Here is a 14,772-nt window from a genome sequence, read left to right as displayed (position 1 = left end):
CTGTAAAACGCAACCATGTAGAGTAAAAACGACACAACAATTTAGTGAACTGGTTATCTTACTAATGGACATGAGATTTAAATTAAAAGAAGGAACACAAAGAACATCTTTGAGAGTGATTTTGTCATTGAATTTAATTGTGCCTGTAGATGAGATGGGCGCAGTTGAGGTTGTGGGCAGATTAACATTTGAAATAAATGATGATGAAATGTATGTGAAAAATTGTGAATCAGATGCAATGTGATGAGTTGCTCCGCTATCCAAAATCCATGGTTTCGTAAAAGCAGAATTAGAAGAGGAGTTATGGGCAAGCAGACCTGCAAAGCTAACAAACGTGTCACTTTTACCGTTATTGTTGAGCGAGTAAATAGCCTTGCCAATTGCTAAATTTGCTCGGCATTGAAGCGTTGTACGAGGTTTCTATCGGACTCGTTACTGGTGCCTTCTTTGCCAGACATGATTTTTTATTTAGGAGATAAAAATGGAGAGGCTGTCAGGGCACCAAGCTCGGTGCTCTGATACCATATAAGAAAATGATAAAAACGGTAAGAATGAGAGAGGTTTCTTATTCTCCTATGTGTATAGGAAATATAGTTTTTGTCCCCAAATTACAATCTAATTAGATAGGATACTAATCATGGGATTCTATAATTATTAAATTAATTGCATATAATTGGGTACAATATCGTCAAATATTGCATACAATAATTGCATATAATTTTGATAATTATTATTTTCTTAATATGTTTAACTTTAAAAAAAAATATAAAATATTATTGAATAATAATTTTGTTTTGAAGTTATTCATATGAAATAACATGTATATGTTAAAGCTATTAACAACTACTTTAATAAAAAAACATATATAGAAAAGATATGCAATTAATATATGTAAAGAGAATAGAAAAATGTTCCATGAACAACCCAAGAATGAGTTGCACCAGTATACGATGATGACATGGCAGTAAGACATGACCAAGAGTTTTTTCGTTATTACAATAATAGAATTAAAATTTGAAAAAATTGAAATTGTAAATGGTGCTTTTGTCATTGTAGAAGAAGAGTGAAATGGTGAAAGCGGGAGGGTATGGGTTTACACTGACCGAACACTTTCTTTAATCTACAGCGCAAGTGAAGGGAAGTGCGAATAGAATCACCAAGCGCAAACGGAAGACAAATTCAAGGAGCAAACGAAACAACGAAGTGTAAACATTGATAAGTTTACTAGCGTCTTTTAAGGTTTATTTTTTGGGTTGTTGTTTTGTTTTGGGATTTGGTGATACATTTTGTTGGTGGTCATCGTGATTGCGTTATTGTTTTTTGTGGTAGTATTTTTGTTCGTAGTGTTTCATTTTAGACACGTTACATAGTTTGTGGTCTGCAATTTATTTTGTTGGAACAAATGTAAGTCCTTTTTGCACCATTTGTTTCTTTTTAGAAGTTAATTTTTTGTGTGGTTGAGCTCCTGTACTTCGATGATGACGGGCAACTGTTTAGCTGGAGGGGAAAATTGGACAAGTAGAGTGAATAGACATATGACATGGGTACTTTCTTCTTTCTCTTGTTTTTGGAAATCATTTTTTTTTCTTGAAAAACATAACTCTTGTTCCCAACTATTTCTAAAAAAAAAAAAATGGTTATACTATATTTCTTTTCTATTTTTTTATTTATTTAATTTATCTAGTAATGATTAAGGTTCATTATGAACCTTGAAGCCTTATATGTGGAATTCATTCAATGATATATGTGACATGTTTTATTTGGGTTTTCTTTAAAATGACAATATTGTCTTGATGCACTAATTGTTAGTTCACCTCTCTCAAATGGATTGAATTTGGTTGTTGAATTAACCTTTAATGTTTTTTCTATCCTATAGAATAAAAGGACAATCACTTAAGTGGAGATATTCTCTCAGAGATTAGCTTATTGATATCTTTAACTTGTAAGAGTGGTTAATTTGAAGTGTATTGTTGTAGTGAAATTTACATCCTATTAGGTTCTAGTTCTAATTTTTTATTCATGATACTGCAATAAGCCCAAACAGTCGGTTGCTGCAATTCAGCTGATAGATATATCTCATCCAAAGTCAATAACACATTAACATAAACTATACTCGATTCCAATTGAACAATACTCTATTGTTTCATCACTTAAATATGAACAAATATCATAATTTTATGAAAGGAAAATACTTTATACAATATAAATATTGATAAACAAATTTAATTGAATCCGTAAGTCACATATTACATATATTTCAATGACATAATAACAAATATTATCTTCAAAAATGTAAGGATAAAGCCATCAAATTTAAAATTACAGTTCACATTATCTCATGTCTAAAGATATTTTCTTTGTACATAAAATATATAACTTCATTCTTTTACAATATTGTCATTGTTGTCTTCATTGCCCTCAAGCTGAAAAAAAAAATACAATATATATTATAAATTTTGATAAAAGATATCAAGGTATATACTTGTTGATAATTTTAAAACAACTACTGTGGAATTTATCTTACGAAAATCATATTACGATGCAACCAATTAAGTAATCTACTTATTGGGCCTTCAAACAAAATATAAAATTTAAATCAAAAGCAATAACAGGGTGAAAAAGGAGAAATACACAATTAATTAATCATAGAACATAAGCAATAACCAATTAATCAAAATAAGCAAGAGCAACAAAAAAACATAGTAGACAAGATTTCCAACAATATTTTTTTTGGAAGCTGTTATATGATCATCAACATTTTTCTCAGTTAAATTTCCAGATTCATGGTAAATTAGTTGAAGCATGGTAGCTAGGCTCTGCAGACTCAAAAAGAAAGCTTGGAGCCTCTCAATCATCTTCCTTGACAAAAATTCGATAAACAAGAACAAGAGTAAGTTGATCAGAGAAAATGCATCGACAAAGAAGAATCAAGTTCCCATTCTTTTAAGCCTCTACAAACTTTGTTTCTTCCTCAAATGAAAAAAAGTAATATGTACACATTTAGTTCAATATTAAAAAAAAACAATTATGATCCATAATAACATAAGAACAATTAACCAAATGTTCATGAATGGAAGCCCCAAAGTTATCCGAAATCCCTTCATTCATCTAAGATCAATCAAACATAATTCATTTTCATATGAATTTTAGAGGTCAAGGGAAGTAGAAAAATGTGGTGTCAACTAGGAGTATTGGTAGTAGAAAATATGCCTAATCTATTTGAAGTTTTTATTTTGAAAAATTATTAGATTAATAAAAAATAAGAAGAGGAACACCTATATCAGAAAAAATTAAAGTGAAACAAGATTTATTCTAAAGTACAATAATAGAAAATTTGAAATTTGACATTAACTCAATTAAAAAATGGCAACTAGCTTGCGACTTATTTTTGAAATGCATTGCTCATTGTTATACCTTTAATGAATTAATGGATATAAGTAATGTAATTTCTCACTTCTCATAAATTGAAGGAAAGTTTAGTTAGGTGTCTTTTGTTCCTTGGTACTAAAATCAGATTTTTTTTCCTTGGTAATAAAATAAGATCTTTAGTCCTATTATTGCATAGCTATGGCACTTTAACTTAATTGTCACAAAATTTTATATATGAGATTTAGTCAAATTAATTAATTATCTATCAAATGTTGTCTTTAAAACTTGAATAGGCAACATTTTTTAAGAAGTCCCTTTAAGTTGGTTCTAAGTGACCACTAGTTTTTTTTTGTTTTTTTTTTATTACTTAGATAAAGACTAGTTGGTTTTTCACTGTAAAAAAATTAATTTCATGATCCTCACCCTAAAATTTGGTTGCTTATGTTAATTCAACTTTTTCCTCTCTTCCTTTTTCATGGGACAAAATAAAACAAAAGAAAAGTACACATATACCTCACCTTACACTACAAGAAAATCATGAAATAGAAACCAATTTGTAGAAACTAAATAGTAACTAAATTAGCGACCATTTTAGAAACTAAAAAGAAATTTGGTTTCTAAATTAGTTTCTATTATTTTATATTATTGTTAAATAATTTTTAAATTGGTATCTAATTAGCAACAAAGGTTTTTGCTACCAAATTTAGAAACTAAATAATTGGTAGTTAAAACCTTAGTTACTAATTAAATATCAATTTAGAAACTATTTAACAATAATAGAAATTAATTTAGAAATCAACTTTTTTTTTAGTTTCTAAAATGGTCTCTATTTTAGTTTATATTGTAACTAATTATTTTGGTCTCTAAGATATGATGAGATTAAGAATCTCATGTGCAACATCCTCCACCATCTTCCACATTAAATGGATTTGTACAAATTTTTAAGTTAACAAGTATAAAGTAATTTCATTGAGTAAATATTGTAGTTTGAGATATTAAATATGTTTAGAATTTAAATTTTAATTCACTCACGACTAGTATACATTTTAGGACCCCAAACATATTAAATTCAAAAGAATTAGAAAATAAGGATCTTTTGAGTTACCAAACAATGTCACAAGCACCTCTATCCAGAAGATAAAATAACAAGGACAAACTTTACATTATTCATCCCTCAAATAAAAATTAATGAACATCAATCTTTTAAAAATAATTCAATAAAAAACAATGCATACATTTATTAAAAAAAATACACCACTTTAAGAATTTCTGCTTAAAGTATTCCAGAAATTACCACCAATGTAATACCACAAACCCCAAACACTACACCATTCAACCACATAAAATCATAACAAAGAGAAACCACCACCAACCACACACACCGCAAATAGAAGACAGAGTCTTTAATAACCACGACAACAACGAATGGAAAACCAAAGTCACACGGCAGAAAAACCAAAGCCACATCGCAGAGATATCAAAACCACATAGCAGACACATGGGAGAAAAAATCAACTTCCACTGCACAAGAAAAATTAGCAATTGCAGAAAAACTGAAAATGAAAAGCTGAAAAAGAAAAAAAAAACTAAAATGAAAACAGCAAACAAAAATTTAAAAGATATTCAAAAACATTTAGCAAATTAAGTAGGTCCGCAATCAATTAAAATATTTATAATATTTTTTGACACTTTTTCTTTTTGTCAAAAATAAATAAATAAAATTAAAAGAGACATTTCAGTTGTCTCACCCTTATACAATTATACAATTGTCAAAACCACACCTCCTAACTTACAATTCAAAAGCATCACAAACCAGCAAAAAAAAAAACTAAGTTTCAGAAGAACACTATTTTGCATTGCAGATTATGCAATTTTGCAGATTATGCAGCAAAATCTGCATAGTTTACAGCACCCATAACCCTTACAATTCCTTATAATCTAGAATAATAAGTGTGGATTGCCTGCAGAAGAGAATATATATTTCTTGCCCTCCATCTGCAATAACCTCATAACCAAAGTTTGGTAGAGTTAGGCATCAAAACCAGAAAGTGCCTTCCATTCTTGCATAGAACAGCCTGCACATGGGAATAATTCTGCAGCAATACAAGTATAAGATTGTGCCTTTGTTCTTCCAGTATTTCCTTCACAATTATTATCAACAACTGCTGTCCTTCTATGCCTCGTAACCTGCACACAAATACCTTTCCTCCCAAGGGGACACATGGATGGTTGTATATTGGCCATCTCCGCAAGGGTTGTCCAAATATAGGGACCCTAAGTATTTAGAAGTTATAGACATAAAAGTGGGGCCATGACTAACGTATTGGAGTTGGGTAAAAAAGAAATGAAAAGATTAGGGTTGACGATGAAAACACCTGGATGATCTACGCAGGTGTGGGAACTAGCTAGTGTCGTTTAGTTTGACATTGTTGAGAGACTATTTGAGTGGTTTTGGGCAACTTATCTAACTTGATGTTGCAGGAAACGTGGAATGTGATTGTTCTGCTTCTCAACAGCCCCATTTTCATTCGTGCTCGAGAGTTAATGGCTAAGGAGTATGCGAGAGGCACTTTTGTTTTGGTATTCTTCAGCGCCTTGTTAGCGAGACCAGTTGTTGATCCTTTTAAAGTAACCCCGAACGATGTGGTATCACGAGGATCTTGACTCAAGGATGGGTAGTCTCCATTAGCAATCTCTTTTCCATTTCGAGAGAGCGTAACATGGCTATTACTTTTATAAGAAATGCCCACACCTGAATTGGAGTTGTAGACCTTTAAAGTGATGTCGTATTTGGGTTTGGTCTCTGCGACGTTAAAGCGTTCTACGGAAAACTTAGGGTCCTTTGGCGAGAAGAACATGGAAAAAAGGCCACCTAAAAGGCCTCCGAGAAGAATGAGAAGGAAGAAGAAGACAATGGATAATAGTATGCAACACAAGCAACAACGTGACGTTTTGGCCTTCTTAGGAGGAGAGTTTTTATGCAGCTCTGCCAGGTGAGCATTCTCGGGGTTTGGGAAACGGTACACTTGATCCTTGGGGACTCGGACAACGAAGGTGCTGGGATCGGTGTCTGATGATTGGAGTCTGGTAGTCTCATCATTTTTGTGGCGACGCAATTCTTGTGAAAACGACGGCGAAGGCGACAACCGCTCCTCCATGAGAATATGAGGAGCGGTGGGAAGGACAAGGAAAGCGAATTGCAGGAACTGGGAAGGTTGTTAGAATGTTTGTTAGAGAAGTGGGTGCTTTGCACGGGGACGTCAAACTCAACTTAGTCTATGCCCCATGCATCAGAGGGGATAACGTTCGATTAGGAGGTAAATTAGGTTCTCATTTCTACTTTTAACGCCTCAACTTTCTCTCTCTTCAACCTACCTATATCCATGCATAAACAATTACATCTTTTTAGCTTTTTTTTTCTACTTTAGTCAATCCTTTCAAAAATAACAAGAAAAAAATACTATAATTAGGTCATGCTCAGTATCACAACAGAAATAAAAATTCCAATACTGTCCTAAACACTAAATTGAGTTTTGTCAAATTAAGTCCAACTTACATACGAAGGTCCGAGACTCTCTTCACACCGAACACAAAGTTTACTGCAAAATAAAGAATTTTGATTTCTGCACCCAATAAATGTGATAAATTTGAACATGCATTTTATTATTTATGTAAAATGACAAAATATTTTTTCATTTTTAAATATGAGAGGGTGCAGGCCTATATTTATTTTGGATTTATTATTCCAGAAATATATTTCTGGATTTGGGTTTCAGAATACTTCTCTAAATTAAGCTTTTCCGGATAGTATTTTTAAAATATGTTTCTCAAATTTTGTTTACTATAATTTTAGATTTTCTTTTCCATAATTTTTTTTCAGAATGTATTATTTTTATTTTGGAATATATTTTCTTTACTGGGTCTATTTTTCATTTTCGGATTTCCAATTCTAGAATGAAGGATAATTCTGGAATTTCATAACTTAATTAGATGCAGATTAGAATTGATTGGGTTGCAGGAAGCCCAATAGTTGAGTCAGCCGAACAAAGCCCAAGCCTAAGTATCTGTATGTGGATCTGTCTATTAAGTAATTAGTATGAACCCAACATAATTTTTATTTACAACATTTTATTTCATGATAGCATTACATATATTATATAATATTATATAGTGGTGTTTGGTAGAATGTGCTCAAATCCCTAAAACGGAGTAGGACGAGAATGAAATATAGTGACGTAGGAAAAATAAATTGAATTATAACAAGATTTATTGAACTGGAAATATGCTTTGTTAGAATCAAATTAAACTGTTCAATGGTATATCTAAATAATTCTGACCTGGTTTTAGAATTTTTGAACTGTTTTAAACTATTTAAAACTGAATTATCCTATAAACTATATTTATTTCCTTTGAGTTATTTTACGTGCATCTGCATCAGGTTAATATACATTTGTTTAAACGTTACACTTTCTAAGCAAGTACATAAAACACGTCATAATCTGCGTTTCACTAACGAATTTAGAATTATAATTCTCTTTTATGGTAGTTGAATAAATAATTATTTGACAATAATTTATTTTCTGAAAAATATTTAAATAAACTATTTAAAAACATTTATTTTGGTTTACACAAACAAAAAGTATTCTCTTAACTCATAAGTCATGAAGCAACATGTCTCAATTTTTTGACAGGTATCATTTTGTTGACTACCAATATTTTCTCTCTCGAACATTTTCCATACCATAATTAACACACATAAAATCATTATTATTTTTTAAATTACACTATTTGTAAAGTTCTGATTATAATAATTTAATTAGTGTAATTTGTGTGACGGTTAACTATTTTATTCTTAAATTAAATTATAAACGACACTTTTAGTTAGTGCACTAAACTATTAAAACGAACAATTTTTTTTAACTGGTCTATTTATTGTTTAGTTTAATTTTTATATAAAATGGATAAATATTTTGTGGATTAATTTAGTCCACTTCAATACCATTTTAGTGTACTTCAAATTATTTTGTCCTCCCCTATTTGCAGTAGTAGGGGTAAATTTATTCAAAAAATTTACATTGCTGATAAAAAAAATTATTCAAAAATAGGTAAATGTTTTTATTTTGTTTAAATATAATGAATATATACTTTTTGGGATTGTGATCATGTAGTATAAACTTGGTATATGTATCATAACGTATGTATGGTATACATTATCATATATATTTGGACATGTCCATATTGGTAAATTACACACAGTTCACGTCTTAATCTTATTATCCTTTAAAATTTTCTAGACTGAGAGAGTTTATATTAGTAAAAGTCTCTTCAATTCAGATATTGAATGATGCCTTAAGAAGAACTTATCATAATAGGATCGAGGTGGTAGATGAACCTAAGTACAACATAAATAAAATCTCAATAAAAACAATTTGAATACTCAAACCTACAAAATCGGCTAATTAATTATCCCTAAAAGAATATATTAGTAATTTTTAAGTTTATACAGAGTTATAAATCATCAATAAAAAAATACACATAAAATGCTTTATTTAAAATTTTCATCATTTTCTACTAAAACAAATATAATTTTAAAAGATGAAATAATATATAAATTATTTCTTAAACACTGCTTAAATTTGTAAGTTGCTTAAAAGGATCTGGCAGATCATACTGTTGGGAAAGTGTTAGTTGTTATCCTAAATTAATCCCATCTACAAAAAATCTAGTAGTTAAATGCATAGAATAATTAACAGTATTAACTTTTAACTCGTTAAAAATTAGTTTTAAAATAGAATTGTGACAAAATTATTAAATATCAAAATCAATAATATTTCAAATAAAATAAACTGGTGTAAACTAATACATTATTATTCTTCGTCTACTATATATTTGTTGGACGGTTGGTTGAATTACCGTTAACAATTGGATGTCACGTCAGATAAAAGAATACATACTATGCGAAAGAAAGGTGTTCATATAATAACACTTTCAACATATAACACTTTCAACATAAAAACATATACTTCATACTTTAATAATTAATAATTTATTTATTTTATCTTTTAATTTAAAATATTATTATTAATAATGTCAAATGTATGTTTTTTTATTGTTTATTGTTAATACTATTAAAGAAACTTTTCTCAAAAAGAAACATAGATAAGCAAATTACAAAAGCATGCTTTTTTTAACTAGATATTATCCTCACTTACCCCTCCCCTGTTAACTATCTTCTTATCCCTGATTTATTATGCAATGGTTCTTCATCACTCACCAATTATCTGTGAAAGAGGAAAGATAAGCTTTACCAAGAAAGATGAAAAAAATAAACGTATTCAGATTTTATAGTATATAAATGTAATCCTTGAACAATACTACAAATGATGACAATGAAGATTAATGTAACATAGGAATAAATTCTCTGGCAAAAAAACAAAAAGAAGCAATATTAATATGCATGATTCACGGCGTTACAAATAGCATAGGAATAAATTATCTGAAGTCAAGAAAAAAAAAAAAAGCTGAACATGTCTGACTAAATCACATATGAACAATTCTTACATGAAGTGAATTTGGTTCAATAATTTTATATAATTTTGAAGTGTCTTATTTTATTTTATTTATTTATTGATAAAAAAAATTATTTAATAGATTTTCTAATAAAAATATATCAAAACATTTAGCATGATCATTTATGCATATTATTCAACAAGAATATAATAAACAATAAATTTTTGAACAATAACCAAATTACCAAAAGAGAAGTATACAAGAATTTATTATGATTCACCAGAATTTGAGTTGCATTCAGTTCCTATGTTTAAGAGTTTTCATTAATCATAACACTCTATTATAACGAGTATTTATTTTCATATCTCCGTGTGTTTAACAAATGTTTCCATCCCTATAAGTTACAACAAGTATTCAAATATTTGGAGGTGCGTGCATGCGTGCATGGGTGTGTATGTGTATGTGTGTGTTCGTGTGTGTTATAGATAAATTATATCATTCAAATCACAAAATCATTAATAAGACATTCGGTCTAAATTCTATTATTTAATTAACAAGTCATATCAAACCATCTAGTGTAAAAAACCGTTGTAGACACTTATGCTTTGTTTGGATTAGAGGGTGTGGGGGAGTGGAAAGTTGAGGGTGAGGGGGAATGAAAGTGTGAAGAAAGTTGAGGTGGTTTAGATTGGGGTATGTTAGAGTAGATGTGTGAGGAAAGTTTATTGAAATTTGTGAGTGATGAGATGGTTGTAAGAATATTATAAATTATTTTGAATAGTAAAATTTGTAAGATTACAAATTTACCATTGTATATAAAAGAAGAATAAATAATGATGAATCCTTTTTCATATTTTAGTTAATTAAAATAATTAAGTTTCATTTATAAATAAAAAAAATGTAAAATTGAAAGAAATCATGAATTATAATTTTAAATTTAATTTAATTTAATTGTAATTATTTTATTTTATAAGTGAATTTATTTACATAATTTTAATATTATATATGAATTTTTAAATTATGTTATATTATATATATATACAAATATATATAAAATTAATTTTAATAATGATTTTCATTTTTAAATTTGTATAACATTATTAATTTTTTTAATTACATTTCCGGTATGTAACAATAAAACTTTCTATAACATTATTAATTTCTATAAAAACTTCTGTTAACAGTTATTATCAAATTTGCCATCAAAATGTTAACTACAAATAAATAAATGTATTAACTATGTACACATATTAGTAAAAAATTTAATTTATTACGTAACCTTTTTCTGTTTTTTTTTTAAATTACTATAATATTTTATTTAATTTTTAAATAATAATATTAACAATTTATGTAAATTATGAGAAATAAATTATATATATTTTCATAACATTAAATAAAAAAAAATTATAAATATAACATTCAAAATTTGTATTTTCATTTTATAAAAATAATCATTTCAAATAAATAAATATTTTTTTAATAAAGCATTAAATGTTAAAAAAATATAACTATCTACCCATATTATTAGAAAATCGAATTTATTATGTAATCTTATTCAGTTCTTTTTAATTACTACAATATTTGTTTTAATTTTTTCATATTAGCATTAACAATTTATTTAACTATGTACACATATTATTAAAAATTCTAATTTATTATGTAATCTTTAAATAAAATTAAAAAATTATATTTACATTCTGTAAAAATAATAATTTCTAAAAAATAGTCTATTCTGTAAATTTAAATCAAAAAAATTATTTATTAACAGCTTCAAAGTTTTAAAAATAAATACTATCTATACATTCATAAATTTATTTATTAACATGGTAAAATGTTAAAAAAAAAACTTTTGTATATTTGGTTTTTCTGTTTTTAAATTATTGCAACAATTTTTATAATTTTTTTAATAACAATATTTTAAAATAACAGATTGATCTCTAATTTCAATCTATAAATTCAATTCAATTCATGTCACAAAAATAACATATTCAAATTTCATGAAATTTTTACATTAACAATTAACAATATACAATCTTAGATAATCAATTTTCCTAAACATTCACATCTAAAATTAACAACTACTTTAAAATAATTTAAACAAATTAAATTCAAAATAAAACTAAACATCCAAACACAATTTTAAAAAAAAAACACATATCTCAAGAGAGCATAACAAAACCACAACATAATGCAAGTCTAAGATTGATCAAACTGTGCCTGAAAAAAAAATCATTGAAAAATTAGTTCAAAAAACATAAAATATAAATCTTGAAAATTGGAACCATAATCGATTATCATCCCAGTGCAAAATAGAACATAATTGATTATTTAAATCTTTATAGCACATAATCGATTATACTTCCAGTGCAAAAACGACCATAATCGATTATCTCACGGAAATTTTTTACAGATAATCGATTATGTGAACATAATCGATTATGAACTATTTTTTTTCCACATAATCGATTATGGCATACGCTCATTTTCAGTGATAATCCATTAAGAATGAAACTAAACTCACACACAACTCACCTGAGGTCACAAACGAAGAACCAAGCTCACTCACGACCCTCTCCAAGCTCTCTATGTATGTATGTGCTTTGTGAACAACCAAATTGCCTCTGTTTTGTGAGGTTTGTGAGATTTGTGAGCTTTGGAACCACATATATATTGTTGGAGCTCTTTATTACCCTCATCCACCCTCTCTCACCAACTTGCCTATGCATTCATTGAGCTTTGAACTTGGTCAAACAGATTCCTGACTTGTTCAGGAATCTCATTTGCTGCTGAAAAGCTTGTCTTCACAGATGCTCATGCATGCTTCACGTACAATGCCCACATACGTCCAAAAATAAAGTGAGAGCACAAATGATATTTCACTCCATCCTACGTGGCACTCACTCCCTCACCCTTTCCTTTCTCTTCACTTCTGAATGCTCTCTCATTTGGCCCAACTTTCACCTCACCCTCACCCACACCCTCAACCATGACCAGATCCAAACGGGGGTGGCACTCCACATCCGTCTGCGGCTACAGTGCCACCCCCCAATCCAAACAGGGGCTTAGAGAGTCTTCTACATACTGCAACTATACAAAACATTATTAGATAATTCAATTCATAAATAAGACTTTTATTATGAATTTTGTTTTGTTACACAATTAACTAGTATCATATCATTTATCATATGTGTGATGGACATTTAGAGGGTCTACTGAATATCAAACATGAAGGTAACTTAAATCAAGAAATGAATCAAGTCATATAATTTTCACTTGTTGAAGATCCCACATCGACTAGAGAATAAGACATTTCATAGTATATAAGTTAGTGCAAACCTTATCTCATGAGCTGATTTTATGAGGTTGAGTTATACTTAAAGTACACTTCGTAATATCACTAGATAAACTTTTCTATTATCAATAGTTTAGACATATGTATATGCGCTCAAAAGAACTTATGCAATGCAAACACGACAACATTTGAGTAAAGTATTGTGAAAAAAATAGACTAGATAAAAAAAATTAAATATATAATGCTTAATCTATAAAAAATGAATGGAAAAAGGTAGAACACAACTATCTTTTTTAAAATAAATATTTCAGCATTTTTTTTTCTTTTTTTGTTTGTCTCTTTATGTGTTTCTTTTTTCTTATATTTTTGTTTTTCTAAGCACTTTTCATTTTTTCTTTATTTTTTTTTTATTTTCTTTTTTGTAAGTGGCACTTGCTCAAGAATCTATTTTAAAAAAATTAACGTCTAAGATAAAAACAGTCATGATTTTTTTAAGACTTGTAATGTGGTTGAAAAATGTGTTTTCTTTAAAATAACTAGGTATTATGAAATGAATTTATGTGCAAATTTACACCTTTTAAAAAAATCGAACTGAAATTTATGAACATTGAAAAGCTGATAGCGTTTTGCTTTGTTATATTTTTTCTGGTATAACTTTGCCATCTCGTATGATTTTGTTAAGGTAATATATCTTTTAAGAAAAAAAAACAGTATTAATAAGTATTGAAATATAGTTAGGAAACGAGAAAAGAACTAATGAGAGTATTTAGAAATTAATTAAGCTAAATATTTTTTTAGTTAAACTAAAGGAAATTGACATGATATGAGTTGGAAGGAGTATATAAATTTATTGAAATTATATTTGCTTATAAAAGTTGTATCGATCTTTGTACAAGAAAGAGATATGTAGTAAGAGAAGATAGAATATGAGATATGCAAATATAGAAAATCTAATTTTACAATATAACTAATACCTTTGTCAACATTGAAAAGTAGACGGAATTTTCTCTTCTATATATAAAGACTCAACATTCATAATTTGAAACTGATTTTTTTAACTGCACTGTGTTGGATTCTCAAGATGTACATTTGAGTTTGTAATAACTCGTTATCACAAAATCAGCGTATAAGATATATTTATATTTATATTTTTTTCATATCAGAAAATGTAATTTACGCTTACCTAATTAAAAATTTAAAAATAAAAGTTATTAATTAAATTCAAATACTAAAATGATAATAATTTTTGAGTGAGATGAACTGGACTTGTTAGGAATTTTTTAAAATATTTTAAAAACTTAACTGACAATTTTAAAATAAAGAGACTGTTATCCATGGATTTGAATCGTAACCCCAGCATATTTTATGTATTGTTGCTGATTTGTTAATTTTGAAACAAAAGCTTAAAAACAACAGTGGGAAGATCTTTGATAAAGACGATTTGTACGGTAGAGGCATTAGCATGGATTTTTATTCTTCGAACGGATGCACCTTGATGAATAGCGATCACGTAAATAGGTTCAGCACCCAAATAGAACCAAGATGGCGTATTTTATATAAGGTGAAAGGTGAAAGGAAGTAGATTCATGACAGCTACAATA

At 28.2% G+C, this 14,772-nt stretch overlaps 1 protein-coding gene across 1 annotated transcript; it reads right to left on the bottom strand.

Moving 5' to 3' along the window:
• Nucleotides 1-5,036: 5,036 nt before the first annotated feature.
• On the bottom strand, nt 5,037-6,659 carry LOC137821667 (NDR1/HIN1-like protein 13). Its single transcript, XM_068626375.2, has one exon. It carries the CDS (start codon nt 6,525-6,527, stop codon nt 5,775-5,777), a length of 753 nt encoding a protein of 250 aa, XP_068482476.2. The 5' UTR covers nt 6,528-6,659; the 3' UTR covers nt 5,037-5,774.
• Nucleotides 6,660-14,772: the final 8,113 nt, after the last annotated feature.

Source organism: Phaseolus vulgaris, chromosome 9, assembly GCF_051622355.1.
Source record: "Phaseolus vulgaris cultivar YP4 chromosome 9, ASM5162235v1, whole genome shotgun sequence".
NCBI classification, from domain to species: domain Eukaryota; kingdom Viridiplantae; phylum Streptophyta; class Magnoliopsida; order Fabales; family Fabaceae; genus Phaseolus; species Phaseolus vulgaris.
Note: the sequence above shows the minus strand (reverse complement) of the source record. Positions and strands in the feature narration are given on the sequence as shown.